Genomic DNA, 18,167 nt, shown 5'->3' on the forward strand with positions numbered 1-18,167 from the left:
GTAGAGCTATTTTTCTGAAATTACACACGTTAGTAACGTGTGTAATTTCAGAAAAATAAAATAAAAATAAAAATAAATAAAATAAAAATAAAAAAGAAATAAAAATAGGAAGACACAGTGCTGGTTCAACAAGACAAAGTGGACAAGTTTACAACACCATTCAACGCAACACCACACAAAGTTGTAAGCAGAACTGGAAACCAAGTCATTATTGAATCACCAACAGGAGCTCGCTATCACCGGAATACCACACATGTGAAGAAATACGAGACAAATGAGACCAGAGAAGGACACTATGACACAATACCTGAAAGGGAGGAAGGTGAAACACCCACAAAGACTGACACCTTCACTCCAACACCACAAGAGGGCTCCCAGGGGCCAGAGAGACCAAGTAGATCACAGAGGGCTAAAAAGATACCCGAGAGGTTTCGTGATTTTGTGGTGAAATGAACTATAATATGTTAAGGTGAAGAGGTAACTTACATTTGGCAAGTTTCAAGTTCATATGTGTATTTCGACATGTATATATTGAAAAAAGAAAGGTACATGTGTGGTGAGACATTTAGATTATATAATTGTTAGAAAGTAAGACAAGAAGAATGTTCAATGTTGGGGGAAAAAAAGACATCAAAGTTATTACAACTAAAGTTTGAATCTAAGGAAAAGGGGGGTGTCATGTATTGATATGGCTATGTCTTAATGTGATGACCTTTGAACCGGATGTGGTTGTCCGAAGGAAGCCCCGTTAAGTGGCTAGTTGTAAGATGGACAGTGTTCAATAAAGCAACATAAAGACCGTGCTTTATGTCCTGATTCAATTCAGAGTGCTCTGCCTAATTTAGTAATAAGGTGGGCACACAACAAGTGGGCTTGACTTTTGCGCCTATTGGCTGATCGTTTACTATCGACTAGTTTTCCTGGATACCTGCTCCGCGGACGGCTGCCACAGGTAGCAAAAACGTGCTAGGTCAAAGGTCAGGGAGGATGGCGGACTGGTGTGAACTTCAGTCAATTCTGCTCATTTTAGCAGATCAGATAGAGAGGGTAGATACATTTACCTGTAGATACTGTTTTGAGTCGTTTAGATGATGTTTCTGAAATGCTTGGGATGATAATTGCTCTTCAAGATGTTAGCATCGATGACAGCATTGTCGAAAGTTTAAGATCAATTCAGCACCGTGTTCGTTTGGAATACGCCGAGGAAGAACAGTCTTCAAATGTTGGTCGTCCACGTCTTGAAATCCCGGCTGCAGCACTCAGGACTTTAGTGCTGTCCTGGATAACCATCGGGGTAATTGCCGATATGTTTTCTGTGTCTCCGAGCACAATTAGGAGGAGAATGACGGAGGAAGGTCTAAGGTAAGTTTATGCTGTAATTTAACACCTGTGTGAGTCTGTACACAGCATTATTTAGATGTTGACCTTAATTATGACGTTTGATATTGAAATATTATCGCTTACTTTTTTATTGTGAATGTCTAAAATAAGCGGGGCAGCTACGGCTAGTATAATAACTATACTAACTATATTATATATGTCAAAAAATACACTCTGTTAATATCACTAATGGCACAGGAGGATGAGTGTACTTAAGTAGTATTTGCACAGACCTAATGGAAAAGCAGAGTGTGCCATGGTTAGCAGGTGTTTCTACATTTTGGGAGAAAAACAGCAATCAGACTGCGTGAATGTTGTTCTTCCAGCAATCTGAACTCTTAACTCTATAAATATGTTTAAACAACAAACAGAATCACGTATATCCTCCCTAACCACCAGCAGGATCTCAGATAGTGTTGACTGTTTGTCATAGTTGTTCTATGTTTGACAGTTTACGTTATTTCAGTGACTTTTCTATTTCAGGAAATCCATCCATCTTTTTAACTACTGGGTCATTAAGGAGGCTGAAGCCCATCCCAGCTGTCATTAGGCAAAGGGCGGGGTAGACCTCGGACAGGCCATAAAACAGGATTAATCTGGTACAGTAGTCTCTTTCTTTCTGTAAAAAAACATCTGTGTCTGCAAACATTTGTGTTATCAGTTTCATTTGAGCCTGAATACATTTGAATATGAATATGAAATTTCTCAAGTTTTTAAAAATGAGAAATTAAACTGTTATTCTACTATGAGACCACACGGGGGCAGCCCTGCCTTATTATGTATTATTCTCTCTTACTAGACATGGTTAGGATGGCTTTTGTGTCAAACTATCCAAAGTAATGTTGTTGGTTAATGTTTTTGTGAACAGTGGTATTTCAAGTATGGTCCTGTTTTTTTCTCCATTACAGGAGTTTCACTGGTTAAACAATCAGTGAATTGAAAGATTGTTGAATGAATGAATAACCAATGAAATGAAAGGTTGCCTATGACTTGTTGGCTGATCGCTGACCTTCTCTACTCTCCCCACAGATTCGACAAATATTCAGCTAATGTGATGGTGGACAGCAAGCCGGTCAACCTGGGCCTCTGGGATACAGCTGGACAGGAAGATTATGACAGGCTCCGCCCACTGTCCTAGCCACAGACGGTACAGAATCACACATACACACACAGGCACACACAGTAACTAATGGACATAAAGTTACACAGACAGAACTTATATAACATGTCAGCTAATTAAAACTGCAGCAGCTATTCTAATTCTTTGTCTCCTTGTCTCTCCATCCAGGATGTTTTCCTAATCTGCTTCTCCCTGGTTAGCCCGGCATCCTATGAGAACGTCAGAGCTAAGGTGAGTTTTGGCTGTTTTTTATGAGGCCTGTCTCTCAGCTGCCGAGGAACAAAATGTAAAAAAGAACAAACGGAACAAAAGCAGGAATTTATTATAGAGAAAAAAAATAGGTACTTGGATTACAAAATGGAGAAAAAGCCTAAACAGGTCTAATAATTGATGTGAATGAATGATTGATGCTGTGGGTGAAAGTTGGATGATGTATTTCTCTCATCTTTAATAGCTACAGCATATCTTTTGTTTTTCATGCCTTCATCCACCTTTCTGTAACACCTGGCATCAGAGCTTCATCTCCCTCCACCTTTGATTCTGTTTTTTGCCTCTAACACGTTCCTTGATTTTGCGTGTTCCCCTTTCTTGCCTCTTATTTAGTTTTCCTTTACTCTGTATTCTGCCAGTGGTACCCTGAGGTCCGTCACCACTGCCCCTCCACGCCCATCATCCTGGTTGGCACTAAGCTGGATCTGAGGGATGAAAAGGATACCATTGAGAAACTGAAGGACAAGAAGCTGGCGCCTATCACCTATCCACAGGGCCTAGCTCTGGCTAAGGAGATAGGTCAGTCACTCTTACTTTATTTGCTTGAAAAGCACTTTAAGATTTGAAGCTCTCCTCACCAGTGAAGATATGAAACTAGCAGATGAAGATGCTAGAGAACTTTGTAGCCTGACTGCCTCTGCAAATTTTTGTTATTCCCCTCATTTCCTGGCATCACAGTAAAAGTATAGTAGCTGTAGTTGACTATAGTGTTCTTTGAAAGTTGAACTTATTCTTCTCCACTACCAGCAAACCTTTCTTCTCTTACTTTGTCTTTGTAGTTCTTTCTCTTCTTTTATTAACATATATGTGTCTTCGCATGTATAGATGCAGTCAAATACCTGGAGTGCTCAGCCTTGACCCAGCGTGGTCTGAAGACTGTGTTTGATGAGGCCATTCGTGCCGTCCTCTGCCCTCAGCCCGCCAAGGTCAAGAAGAAGCCCTGCTCGCTGCTGTAAACGGTACGACTGAATAAAACACAGAGGAAGAGGAGGAAGAGAGATTAGACGTTTGAGAGAAGAGAGAAACAAAGTGAACTCGCTCATTAAATCAACACATAAAGTAGAGTAGAGGTTTGAGGGCTTCTTTTCTTTTCTTTGAACATAAGTCTGAAGCTATTCAATCAAGCCTTTTATTTGTCACATGCAATGTTTACATCTGCAGTGAAATTGGACCCCCCGAACATACATACATATCAGCTCCAGCCTTGAGACCACAGCTGACACCGATATGGTAGCTGCATGAAATGATGGTGGTTTTCCTTTAGTGCGAACAACTGCATGTCAATTTCACAGTTGGTCTAACTGGTCTCTCAGTCTCCCGTTGGAGAGCTTCTCTGAGATGTTATCAATCTTGTGCTCAGAGAGCAGAGACTGCCGTGAGCTTCTCCAAGATCGTATCCGTGCTGCGTTCAATGAGCCCATTTTGAGAAGTCACGACCCGTCCCATCATTTCCATCACAGCGGGCAGCCTTGTGGGGTTTTGGAAAGCCAATTCCGCCTTCCTTGATAAGCCAGGGCCAAGCCAACTCCGAACAGCAAGAACCCTATTATCATGGTTCCGAAAAGGTAGATGTCTACAATGTCCTCGATTGACAGTCCCGCCAGGCACACGACCCTCCAGTTCCTCCACCCGTCCATTGTGTATCCAGAGGGGAACGTCCCTCTAGGACACTCGGACTTACTCAAGCCCAGGCTTCTCGTTGAGAAGAGCGTGTCAATTGCATTCAGGGACCAGTTGTTCAAATCCATAATTCCTCTTTTAGGTTGTAACAGACCGTGAGAGTCATCCAGGGCAAAAGTAGAAAAGTAAACGAGACTAGACAAGGACATTGAGAAGCCAAGCAGGAAAGAGAAGGAAGAGGGAGAGGAGAAAAGTGCGACTGCCTTCGTTCAGAGCCAAACGAGAAAGGAAACTGTAGACACTTATCACTAAGAGGTGATTCAGAAGTTTGTTCTTGCACATATAATGGACAGAAACATTAAAGAGAAAAGAAAAGACATAAATGAACACAACACAAGACAGAAAAGTTTCACATGCTTTGTACTCAATTTCATTTTTTTGCAGAGGAAAAATAAATTTGTCCTGAATATTGTTGGAGTAATTTTGTCCCACAGGCATCAATTTAACCCCATGATTTATGTGACCTTTGTTTTAGATTCTCACAGGAGCACAGAAGAAGAGAAAAGGACTGCAGACCCTGAAGAATATATGCAAATCTGCCATGTCTCTAATGTATATCTACAACTTTAAACAAAACAAAAAACCAAACAATGTATGGTGTGCAGGTTTGCTATTGTTTTAGAAATGCCAACGAGCTCTTCAGTCCAAATCCAGACGCTGCCCAGACAGGATTTCTTTGTAAAATATATCAGTTTAGAGATTATAGACCCTTTGAGTTTAAGTGTAAGTCTGAGAGCAGCATGCTGCCTTCATCTAAAGTACTGCCAACAATATATATGTGTTTCATGAAACCTAAAATAAAAATAACTTTTGTAACTGAAATAAACACAGTGTTTCAGTATGATTTGTTCACTGTGCTGTTTTCAGGGTGATGAATGTAAGGAGCAGAAATGGTCGTTTGTGAGGAAGCAAGCAACAAGCAAACTTGTGTCTGAATAAGATTTATTAACAAATGTATTATTTGTTGTGCTATTAAAATAAAAATAAAACATTTGATTGCACAAAAGATTCACATTATTTCTCCACAACATGTGACCTTTTGGATTGAATGCCTATACTCAACTATGGGGGATATAAAATTCTCATTTTGATACAGCTGCTGATATCGCCTATACTCTATCCTTATTTACATATTGTGGAGAACAGCATCTTTTTCTGGTGGTGAGTTGAAAATGTTCAGACTCAAGCAGCACTTTCAGTTTTGCAGTTTAATGTTTGACCAGCTTTTTTTGCCAAAACACCTTCATGTCTGTGAAGGTTCTCAGTCATCCAGGTCATTGTAGTCAAAGGAGCTTGCAAAGAAAAGCGTCTGGACTTCTTTACAGTTTTTTACAGACGCTAGGACACATGTCTCAATACTTAGGTCACTTTTGCAAAACTCTTCACACAATTCTCCTAACTGACCCTCAGCGTGGCAAAGCAGTTCATTTCACATTCAAAATGCACTACAACTACCAAAACACTTCATTCAGGTCTCAAATAAACTCATTCTTCCAGAACACTAGCAAAGGTTGACAGCCGACAAACACACTTTGTCACCCACAAAACAATGACCTAAAAAACACTAACAACATGTAGCATTACACAGTGTTTTCCTGTGTAAAACAAGGAAACATCTCTGTTTATAATTTCAATATATGTTACTGGAATGAATCAGACATCATGCAGAATTCATTAATATTTGTTTATGTATTTTTATTTTTCTGCACTAAGTAATCCCAAAATACAAGAATTTGTATACACACCATCCACTGATACTCATACAATAGTAATGCTAATCTACTCGGTCTTCTCCATTTGGCCACAGGTTCTCATCCACATCACATCTTATGTCATCTAGGGCAATACACCTAGGAAAGAATCTTCTGGCTGCCAGAATTGAAGGAGTTGAAAAATTGGAGGAGTAACACCTGTGTAGATGTTCATCTACAATGAGAATCAGCTGTGGCTGGTTAAACTGCATTTTTAGATTTAAAATATGTGTCAATAAAATATTGCTGTTGGATTTTGCTGTCTTTTCAAGTTTTGCATTGTGTTATTGTTTTGGCCATAAGTTTAACAGTTTTGAAAACAGTATGTAAGCACATGCAAAATGTCCTGCACGTACAAAGGTTTTTGGCAGTTGTTGTGTCTGAGTGAGAAGATAATTCATGAAATTTGAGAGATGTAGTCATTGAATGCATTTTGTGCCAAAACAATGATAACTGGTCCTCAGTTTAGCCCACATAGACTTCTGTTGTGCTCACTGTGTGAGGAGTTTTGCAAATGTGACCTAAGTATTGAGAAATGTGTCCTAGCGTCTGTAGAAAACTGTAAGTTACTTGAAGACGTTTCACCTCTCATCCGAGAAGCTTCTTTAGTTCTAAGGTCAAATGGTGGAGAGTCCCAGATATAAACCTAGTGGGAGTATCCCCCCCACAGAGGGACAAAAGGACCCCCTGATGATCCTCTAATCGCCTGAGCCAAGGTGTGAAACTGGGCGTGGGTCCCAATCAGCCAGAGTTTCGGGTGAGTTCATTGTGAAACCTGGCCCCACCTTATCATGCGAATTCCTGAGATCAGATGGCCCAGGATGTGAGTGGGCGTTAAGGCGTCTGGGGAGGGAACTCGAAACTGGATTATAGATGGCAGAGAGTTGGTGTCGTAAACCCCCGCCTCTGTTCAAAGATTGTCGCTCACAGTGGACATAGATGGCTTCTTTCACTCCTCTTTCAAACCATCTGTCCTCTCTGTCCAAAATGTGAACATTGGCATCCTCGAAAGAGTGTCCTTTATCCTTAAGATGCAGATGGACTGCTGAGTCTTGTCCTGTGGAGGTGGCTCTTCTGTGTTGTGCCATGCACTTGTGAAGTGGCTGTTTGGTCTCTCCAATGTAGAGGTCTGGGCATTCCTCGCTGCACTGTACAGCATACACCACATTGTTAAGTCTGTGTTTTGGCGTTTTATCTTTCGGGTGAACCAGTTTCACTGGGGGACAGAAACGCGTCTTACAGAAGACGTTACAGGTCTGTGAGAGCCAGAGATTTTCCATGTTTGAGGTGACCAAATACTTATTTTCCACCCTGATTTACGAATAAATTCTTTACAAATCCTACCATGTGGATTCATGGATTTTTTTTTCACATTCTGTCTCTCACAGTTGAAGTGTACCTCTGGTGCAAATTACTGACCTCTGTCATCATTTTAGGTGGGGGAACTTGCACAATCGGTGGCTGACTAAATACTTTTTTGCCCCACTGTATGTAGCCAGGTGGAAGGTCTTTATTATCGGACATGTCGCTGACTTTGACTTCATGTCCACTCTTACCTGTTTCTTATGTGTGCTGTGTTCCTCCATCTTTCTCCCTTTTCCTCCCCAGCCCTGAAGTCTTTTGAATTTTCACTCAATAACAGCACCTTTTAAAGTTATTTGTTTTTATTTATTTAAACATATAATAAAATTAATATAAAGTGGTAAATGTTATGCACTACCTAAAGTGTGAAGTCACAGAATGATACTATTTAGTGCAGTTTTTAATCATTACCAGTCTTCATCTTAGAGCTTGTGCTCTTATTGTGCCATAATGTCTCCTTTTAAACTGTGTGGATGTTCACCTCTTCTTCATCCTTCCTGTTCCTTTCACCAAACTGCTCACTCTTGTTCTCCTCTGATCTCACTTCCTGTTCTGGTTATAAGAAGAATGCAGTCAGCATGTGTCAAAGACACTCCCTCCAAATATATGATTTTTGATATGATGATTAGATATTTAACATTTTATTTATCAACTATTTTATGCACTAAATCAATCAATTATTAAACAAATATCATATTGTAGAAATGCAAATAATAATGCACTAAGCAGTTTCATGCCACAAGAGCTAAATGGTCACTTCACTGTATTTATTTCCCACAAACTACTATACCTAGGATCTTCAGGTTTCCACTATATTTCATTAATCTGCAGCGACTGTAGAACATAAAGTATATTGACCTCTATTGTTTTCTTTATGACTTGGCCTGAATACACACACATACACATCTTTGAATAGCACAACAAATGAGGTAATTTTCCATGTGTTTTAATAGGTTTAAGTGATTTATGGGTTTTATGTATGTGTGTGTATTTTGGTCTTCAGTGTAAATTTATACAAACTGTAATTATTTCAGATGAAAGATCCGTTATTTCATGTTGCTTTATGTTGTGTGTGTGTGTGTGTGTGTGTGTGTGTGTGTGTGTGTGTGTGTGTGTGTGTGTGTGTGTGTGTGTGTGTGTGTGTGTGTGTGTGTGTGTGTACGCTCAGCAGAGGGGAGGTCAAGGCAGGAGCTGAGTTGACCTGGTACATCAAGTTTGGATTTGCCCAGTTGTTGGTAAACAAAAAAGATTTAAACTTAAAAGATTTTGAGTTCATGCACACTGGAAAAAAAATTCTCTTCATCACAATCATTTGTTTAAAAATATGGCTGTTTTACTGATCTATGGTTATTATTAAAGAGGAAGGAAAGAAGAAGAGGAAGCCTGAGCCCAGGTTCTGTCCATTTTCATAACAAGTGACAGCACAGACATCTGAGCTTTTTCGTCATAAAGATTGTGATGTGAAGCATCAGCAGGTAAAGTGTCGTTAAAGTGTCACTTCAATAATGCTGCTGGCAGAAAGAAGTGTTGACACATACTAGCTTTGAATAAAAGGCTTAAAACACAAACAGTCTAATCCTGGGTGTTGCTTTTAAGCTTAAAGAATATAATAAGTTCTAAGACAATTCAGTTTACTTCTTACTGTCCATGTTGTGTTGTGGTATTTACTTTATCATGAATGTACGCTACTTTGTTCTAGCGACTGTAAAAAATAATTGTATTCATGAAATAAACTAGACTTTCACAGTCTGCATCTTCCACAGTTTTTATGCTTTTGTTCACTCCAAGTTTGACACAAACCCACAGACAACCAGAGTTAACTATGTGAAGCAATCACAGACACTGTAATGGCTGATTTTTCTAATAAACACAATCAGGTTAACATTAAGGTTTAACATTGAAGGAGATTTGTTCCATAGTCACAGTTATACTTGTATTTCCTTTACTTACATCCAACACTACTATGTTCTGTTTCAGTCCAGGTGCTGGCAGTTTATCCTTTGTTGTTTGGACAAATAAGCTTAAAGCTAAACCTTCATGTTTTTGATGGGAAAGTTTGTTAAACCATTGCTCAACTTATGTCTGCACAGAGCAGATAATTATGATGTACTTGTAAAAAGACTTGATAAGCAGGTCACAGCTGAATCAAGGGGTAATAAAAGTAAGACCACGCGGTCTCAGCACGACTACACATGCAGTGGGTTATCGCACACGTTTGAAAGACTCATTGTGTAACTCAGGATGTGACCCCTTATAAAGGAGACAGAGAAGTTCTGTTGTTCAGTCAAGTAAAACCTGGTGAAAGCGCAATTCTAAGACTCTGGTCGTTGCTTAAGTGTATAGATAAAAAATCTTTTTTTCATACATTATTTTCTTACTATATTAGTATAATCACCAAATCGATCATTTCATATTTATCTCCTGAAACGATCTACATTAACTTTTCTATCCCTAGAAATGTGTTTCCAGAGTCCCAGGTTTAGTGACTTCCTGTCCACCATCACATCAGCTGAGTAGTTGTCAAATTTGAGGGGAGCAGAGAAGATCAGACACCAGTCAGCAGGTCAGAGGCCATCTCTCATTTTACAAATCAATCGCTTGATTTATAAATGGAACAAACACCCCATCAGACCAGGTAATGACCCATTATGAGACAACAGCCGTCTGAGAGGAGATGTTCTGTATCACAAAACATGGGAAACAAACAAACTCTAGGCATTCTGAAATATATAAAGCTCAACAAAAAAACAAAACCATATCAGATCCTGATGTAATTCATTTTGTTGTTGTCTTTATTAGTCATTTAAAAAGGTCTAGAAAAAGTGTCCAGGAAGAGATTCTACTATTTATGCAGCACTGCCCCCGTGTGGCCACAAAGACACACAACAGCTTCATTTCTCAGCCTGTTGCCTTGTTTTTCCTTCATGATGTAAACAGTGAATGAACTGAAAGAAGTCAACCCATAAACTGTTAAACTGATACAACAGTCATGATGATTATGTAACAAGTTGTAGTTGACTTTCTGGTGGTGGTTTTGGTATACAATTTAAAAGCCATTTTCTTTTATAAATACACCATACACTTTGTTCTTGACCATTTCTTTTCCTCATATCCTTAATGGACAGTGGAGGAACACTACATCTAGCTTCTGTTTAACATTTATCCAGGCGCCCCCACACTGTACCTCTACAGAAACCAAGGGAGAGACAGACACACAAAGATTTCCACTTGAATCTTGATCTCAAAATAGAAAAAGTTTTATCACAAAATAATTACAAGAGCACAAATAAAAACCAAAGACAAATGAAATAAAAGGCAAGGCCCTGCGACTGAACACAGCACATCTTGCACCTTTAAAATTCACAAATTTCAGTTTTCTTTGTCAGTCTGTGGTATTAAAAAAATCTCAACATGATGACCAATGTTTGACCTTTCACCTCTAGCATAGTTTTCTCTGGATTTCAATCTGGCCACTCCTGAAATGACATTTATCAGTGTATGTACAGCATCCATTTTTGGTTTAGACAGTCTGACACAGACCGTCTCCATGGCAACCTCCAAGACTCTTCTTTTCCTAAAAAAAAAAAAAAAAAGTCTATATGACCACCAACAAACCTGTTACACCATATTTTTTCACCAGCTCACCTTTGCTGAAGGTTCTCATACAAATCTAAACATCTTTTGAGAAAGTCCACATCACTCTGATCTGTAATGAAAACAGAAAAACAATGACAACACCAGCAGAGGCCTCCGACATAAACCTGGCAACATAAATCCAGATAACTTTGCTTATTTATCTCTTAAAACATTCAACAAAGATTACATTTCTAACAAATATACCAATATCAATATATATTCCAGAAACAGGACATTCCAGTTAGATCCTCTCCAAACTTACACTGGGCAGCTCAGCCCATCATCCACTTTTACAAAACAGAAAGCCGCCTGATACAACAGCCCCAAAAGTGACAAAAATCCACCTCCAAAAAGCAAAACTTCTCATAATGGAAAAACAAAAAAAGATTGTCAATCCTATCAAACACTTTCTCTTAATCTAAAGAAATTATTCCAACATCAAACTGTACAATTTACAAATAACTACCAAGTCTCTCATGAGAAAACTCTTGTTCACATTAGAGCTGTGTGGTACACAGTACGACTGATCTCTGTGAGTGATTCATTTCACAAAGTGTTTCGGCCTGGTGGCCAGTACCTTTGAAGGAAGTTAGTAATCTGTGCATAACAGAGCCACGTCTCCATTTCTAAGCAGAGACAAATCTCTGTTTTTTAGGGAGAAGAGAGAGCCCCACATGATGACTCGATGCCAGTAACAGTCTTTTACAGAAGTCTGCAGGCAGCCCACCCTGTGCAGGAGCCAGCTGACCAGCAGCAGCACTAATCTCCTCCAAAGAAAAGTTAGCATCCAGGACAGCTCTGTCCTCAGAGCTCAGCTGAGGAAGCCCCTGCAGCAGCTTCTCCACGCAAGCTTTGTTACTTTACTCCATCCCTAACATGGTGGTGTAAAAGTCCACGGCATACTGACCTGCTCTGCATCCAGGAAAAACCACTAACGCCACATAAACTACACTAACAACACCATACACAATTACACTAACTCATCATCAGCCTCACAACACGCCACACATAAAAAAAACACAACTTTCAGCCAGACAAACCACACAGTCCACCAAACTTCCATCATTCACCAGAGAGAGGGAGAGATATAAATGGTAAATGGTAAATGGCCTGTATTTATATAGCGCTTTACTAGTCCCTAAGGACCCCAAAGCGCTTTACATATCCAGTCATCCACCCATTCACACACACATTCACACACTGGTGATGGCAAGCTACATTGTAGCCACAGCCACCCTGGGGAGCACTGACAGAGGCGAGGCTGCCGGACACTGGCGCCACCGGGCCCTCTGACCACCACCAGTAGGCAACGGGTGAAGTGTCTTGCCCAAGGACACAACGACCAAGACTGTCCAAGCCGGGGCTCGAACCGGCAACCTTCCGATTACAAGGCGAACGCCCAACTCTTGAGCCACGATCGCCCGTAATATAGAACGAGAGAGTTTAGTGGATGTGTGTTTGTGTGTGTGATACACACAATTTATGAATGTACTCTCCAATAAAGGTTATGTAGTTGATGAAAAGTGGGTTAGATTAAATGTTTACATTTCTTGTGCATGAAGTAAACTATAATATTTATATGTAAAATTCCACACCTACACCTGTGCGCCCTCACACTGCAGCACATTTTACTCCCCTGGTTGCAGAAACCGTTCTATATTTTGTCACAGCTGCAAAAGAAGCTCCACTCAAAGAAACTCAAAGATGATGGAGAGGAAGAGATTTCAGAACATGAGGCAGGAAGGTGGGGAGAGAGTGAGGCGGTATGGCACACAGGAAACGGTCGAGGGCAGACTCAAACCCAAGCTCCTGCAGTGGGAACTCTAACCTTTAGTACATGTGTCCCCACTCAGCCAGGTGAGATATAGCAGAACCATCAATTCAGAGTCTGACAGTAAGGGTGAAGACGAGCCTGACTGTTGGTCTGCTCCAAAACAAGCCCATAAGCAAGCTTTGAAATAATATGTTACAAAATTGTGAAACTGCGACATGAAATTTGATTTGAAAATGAAATTCATCCTGATCAGGAGCTGTTATGATCTAAATGGTGTTCTAGATCCAGTAAGCATTCATTCAACTTGTCTGCAGCAAAATTAAAAATAAGTTACCACATGTTGTTTTTTAATTTGGTAAATAATTGATAAAATGTTAAAAGTACTGGTTGTGTTTGACCTCATCACCAGGATGAGTTGGAAATAACTCAAATTCCCTCAGGTGGCCTTTTGCTGGTTGGATTGCCACTACAGTCTGTAAACTGTGGAGGTAATTTTGTGAGCTCATTGGATGAGCAGTTTCTGAAATACTCAGACCAGCCCATCTGGCACCAACAACCACGCAATCTCTTTCCCCCATTCTGATACTTGCTTTGACCTTCAGCAGGTCATCATGAACATGTCTGTATGCTAAAATACTTTAATTTGCTGACGTCTGATTGGTTCACTAGACATTTGTGTTTAACGAGCAGGTGAACAGGTGTACCTGGCAAAGTGTGTGTAACCCTCAGTGTTACTGACATGTTCCACACTGATGCACAACAATACTCTGGGCCCCACACTGTTTTATTAAGTATGTCTAATCACTGTGGACATTACATGTACCTTCTTAAAGGAGAGGTCAAAGGTCAGTTACCTTTATAGGTTCCTGCTATATGTTGTGACATATACACAGCACAGTTGTAGGAATGATAGTTTCTAAGTTCTAAAGCTTTTTGTCAATTTTCAACCAATAAATCATAAAGTTGACCTCGAAGACCACAAGTTTGAATGGATTGTTAACATGACCCCACTCTACAGCACTGCAACATTTTAACATGAGTTATTTAAGACTTTCCAGGTATCCTGGTTACAGAAAAAGATTGATGAGCAGAAAAAAAAGAAACAAACTTTAATTGTTTCTGATTAGAAGCTGTACAATCCAGACTGACTTTAACAAATGTGCTATAGGCTCAGCTGGAAAATAGTGAGCTTTACAAGACTGATTTTGTTCCAAAGGCTTTCACAGACCTCAACCAATCCTAAGGCTAATTAGCACGGCTAGAATTTTAAAAACATTTGTTAAATGTTGTCATTGCTAACATATACCTGTTTTAGAGCATGGTGAGTAGCGAGAATGCAAAGTTATTGTTACCTCTAAAAAGAAAAATGTGAAGATGTGATATTAGCATGAGCTATATAGTATCTCCAAAAGTTGATTCTGTTCATCTGGACTTTACGTTTTGTGGGAAAAACGTTTCGTCACTCATCCAATTGACTTCTTCAGTCTCAGCTGACTGCAGGTTTCCCCAATCTTACAGGGAGTGCAGAATTATTAGGCAAATGAGTATTTTGTCCACATCATCCTCTTCATGCATGTTGTCTTACTCCAAGCTGTATAGGCTCGAAAGCCTACTACCAATTAAGCATATTAGGTGATGTGAATCTCTGTAATGAGAAGGGGTGTGGTCTAATGACATCAACACCCTATATCAGGTGTGCATAATTATTAGGCAACGTCCTTTCCTTTGGCAAAATGGGTCAAAAGAAGGACTTGACAGGCTCAGAAAAGTCAAAAATGGTGAGATATCTTGCAGAGGGATGCAGCAGTCTCAAAATTGCAAAGCTTCTGAAGCGTGATCATCAAACAATCAAGCATTTCATTCAAAATAGTCAACAGGGTCGCAAGAAGCGTGTGGAAAAACCAAGGCGCAAAATAACTGCCCATGAACTGAGAAAAGTCAAGCGTGCAGCTGCCAAGATGCCACTTGCCACCAGTTTGGCCATATTTCAGAGCTGCAACATCACTGGAGTGCCCAAAAGCACAAGGTGTGCAATACTCAGAGACATGGCCAAGGTAAGAAAGGCTGAAAGACGACCACCACTGAACAAGACACACAAGCTGAAACGTCAAGACTGGGCCAAGAAATATCTCAAGACTGGTTTTTCTAAGGTTTTATGGACTGATGAAATGAGAGTGAGTCTTGATGGGCCAGATGGATGGGCCCGTGGCTGGATTGGTAAAGGGCAGAGAGCTCCAGTCCGACTCAAACGCCAGCAAGGTGGAGGTGGAGTACTGGTTTGGGCTGGTATCATCAAAGATGAGCTTGTGGGGCCTTTTCGGGTTGAGGATGGAGTCAAGCTCAACTCCCAGTCCTACTGCCAGTTTCTGGAAGACACCTTCTTCAAGCAGTGGTACAGGAAGAAGTCTGCATCCTTCAAGAAAAACATGATTTTCATGCAGGACAATGCTCCATCACACGCGTCCAAGTACTCCACAGCGTGGCTGGCAAGAAAGGGTATAAAAGAAGAAAAACTAATGACATGGCCACCTTGTTCACCTGATCTGAACCCCATTGAGAACCTGTGGTCCATCATCAAATGTGAGATTTACAAGGAGGGAAAACAGTACACCTCTCTGAACAGTGTCTGGGAGGCTGTGGTTGCTGCTGCACGCAATGTTGATGGTGAACAGATCAAAACACTGACAGAATCCATGGATGGCAGGCTTTTGAGTGTCCTTGCAAAGAAAGGTGGCTATATTGGTCGCTGATTTGTTTTTGTTTTGTTTTTGAATGTCAGAAATGTATATTTGTGAATGTGGAAATGTTATATTGGTTTCACTGGTAAAAATAAATAATTGAAATGGGTATATATTTGTTTTTTGTTAAGTTTCCTAATAATTATGCACAGTAATAGTAACCTGCACACACAGATATCCCCCTAAAATAGCTAAAACTAAAAACAAACTAAAAACTACTTCCAAAAACATTCAGCTTTGATATTAATGAGTTTTTTGGGTTCATTGAGAACATGGTTGTTGTTCAATAATAAAATTATTCCTCAAAAATACAACTTGCCTAATAATTCTGCACTCCCTGTATGAACAGTGCATGTATATGGTTACCTGTCCCCTTGCAAAACTTTGCTAGACCCGTCCCTGCACAGTTACCAGCTGTCAGTAGAAAAGGATCCTGATGTTATTTGTCTCTTAGAAACAGTTCATAACTTCCCTTCAACTCATCCATGTCACCTAAAAGGTAAACCTGTTTCTCCATCACCTGTTCAGCTCTGATGATTCAGTAAGGACATCTGCTGGTTTCATCTTCACGTTTCCCTCTCACCACATATCCAAACCGATATCAATGACCAGCAGCTGTTACAGCTGTGGCTCCAGCCAACATCAGCTGATACTAGAAAGCAATATTAAATTAATTCTAACAGCAGCTGATCAAGCTTTAACCTGCTGTTGTTGTTTAGAGCGACCACCGCTGGTTTCCTCTTTCTGGCTCGAAATGTGTGATAAACAAACAAGAGAAAAGCAGGCAGAGCTGTGTTCAGTTTAAGAGAGAGGTTTTTGATACCTGAGAAGGAGTGCAGCAGCTCCATGGTGTCTGTGGCACAAGCAAGGTAACCATCAAGCTCAACTGCACTTTGGAGCCTTCTGGAGATTGGTCTGGAGAAGAATTCATCTTCATCAGATGACTCTCTTTGCTGATCCTCACTCTCATGCTCTGTTGTTTAGTATTCAGGACAGACCATCAATAACTTACAATGTATTAGGTGAAATACTCACTTAAGCATCTGTTCAAATGTAAAAATACACAAAAATGGGATCACATGAATCCTTACCAGCCTCTGTTACATCTGCTCTGTCAGTCCAGGAAGTCTTGAACTTGGATAAGAGGACTGCAGCTGCAGCCAACTCTGGATCCTCCATCATCGCTCCAAAACGCTTTTGAAGGCCATTTTGCAGGGCTCTGATGAGTGGCACGCATGTCTTGCTTGATGTCTCCAGCCTGCTAAGTTTGGACAGTAGTTGTTGGATTACTGGCAGGAGCCATCCCATAAAGGAAGTGGACTCAGACTGAAGAATGTTTGAAGCTTTCACCAGTGGCTTCATGGTGGTACAGTACTCCCTAAGGAATGCAACTTCTGCAGGACTCAACCTGTAAGACACAACAACAAAACCCACCATGACTATAATAGGGATCTTCTGATTTAATATTAAGAGTCTGCTCACGTTTTTAACCATCCATTAAGGAAAATTCACAAAATTTGCAACCATATTGGTAGGTGTCCAATTTTACTCACACTTTCACCTTGAACTCCTCACAAATGCTCCTGATGGCATTTTCCCCCTTCTCATCAATGATGCGTATTATCCTTTCAATGGCAAGGTTGGCTGAATTCCACTTTGTTGCATTGGGACGAATGATCTGTAGTTCACACTTGTCCTCTACCACTTCATTAGCCAAATGAGTTTTGTTCCAAATGGCCTGGCATTTTGCAAAGGTTGCACGGGAGAGCCTCTTGTAGGTTTCATTCATGCTCTCTGCTAGGGCAGCATCAGATGTTGCCACAAGGTTTAGCAGGTGACATGCACATCGCTGATGAGGCGGGAGTTGATACTCCAAACCAGAGTCTTCATCAAGAATTGCACTTGCCTCATGGTAGTCAATATGGTCAGTCAGGTCAATAGTTTCTGGGTCTGCTTCATCTTCAGCTTCATCTGCATCATTTTGTGCCCCAAACATGTGGAAGGCCTTGACAAAGTTGGATCCACTATCAGTTGTGGTTCTTACAACTTTGCCTCTAATCTTGTATTGGCAATGGATATCATCAAGCGCACCAGCAAGCATGTCAAATGTGTGAGACCCTCTCAATCTTTTGCATGCTGGTGCTGCAGATCTTCTTTCCAGGGACTCTTCCTCCAATGGCATGTGACTCCAAGGTAATTTTTCTGATGAGCTGACCAACAATCAGTAGTGGTAGCAACCAATTTGACTTTATGGAGCAAACACCCCACCCAGAAGACAGCCTTACCCCGACCAACCCGATGAGAAGGATGGATGACCAAGTGAAAAACGGGAGAGTGGTGCTGTGTTCCAACTATGTAAGTTATCACCTCACATTGACAACAAACTGTATTGAAGACAAAATTCTTCCAATAGTTGGTATAAATCATCATCCTATGTCAGCAGCACTGTAGGTTTA

The 18,167-nt window shown here is 40.5% G+C and overlaps 1 protein-coding gene and 1 pseudogene across 2 annotated transcripts; one reads left to right on the top strand and one right to left on the bottom strand.

Moving 5' to 3' along the window:
- The first annotated feature begins 738 nt into the window (after positions 1-738).
- On the top strand, positions 739-5,443 carry LOC146707161 (ras-related C3 botulinum toxin substrate 2-like; annotated as a pseudogene).
- Positions 5,444-7,908: 2,465 nt separating this feature from the next.
- LOC146707162 (uncharacterized) lies at positions 7,909-17,952 on the bottom strand. 2 transcript variants are annotated; one of them, XM_085458494.1, is made up of 5 exons: positions 17,265-17,952; positions 16,803-17,119; positions 16,535-16,684; positions 11,209-11,269; positions 10,805-11,137 (listed from the first exon to the last, which is right to left on the bottom strand). In XM_085458494.1, exons 1-5 carry the CDS (start codon positions 17,891-17,893, stop codon positions 10,933-10,935), a joined length of 1,362 nt encoding a protein of 453 aa, XP_085314620.1. In that variant the 5' UTR covers positions 17,894-17,952; the 3' UTR covers positions 10,805-10,932. The 2 variants fall into 2 exon arrangements, with proteins under 2 accessions (XP_085314621.1, XP_085314620.1); XM_085458495.1 differs by lacking the exons at positions 10,805-11,137; positions 11,209-11,269 and adding an exon at positions 7,909-8,115.
- Between the last annotated feature and the right edge of the window lie 215 nt (positions 17,953-18,167).

The sequence above is a fragment of the Copadichromis virginalis genome, linkage group LG6, assembly GCF_057382275.1.
Source record: "Copadichromis virginalis isolate Kocher_CV1m ecotype Utaka linkage group LG6, C_Virginalis_male_GT1.1, whole genome shotgun sequence".
In the NCBI taxonomy this organism is placed as follows: Eukaryota; Metazoa; Chordata; class Actinopteri; order Cichliformes; family Cichlidae; genus Copadichromis; species Copadichromis virginalis.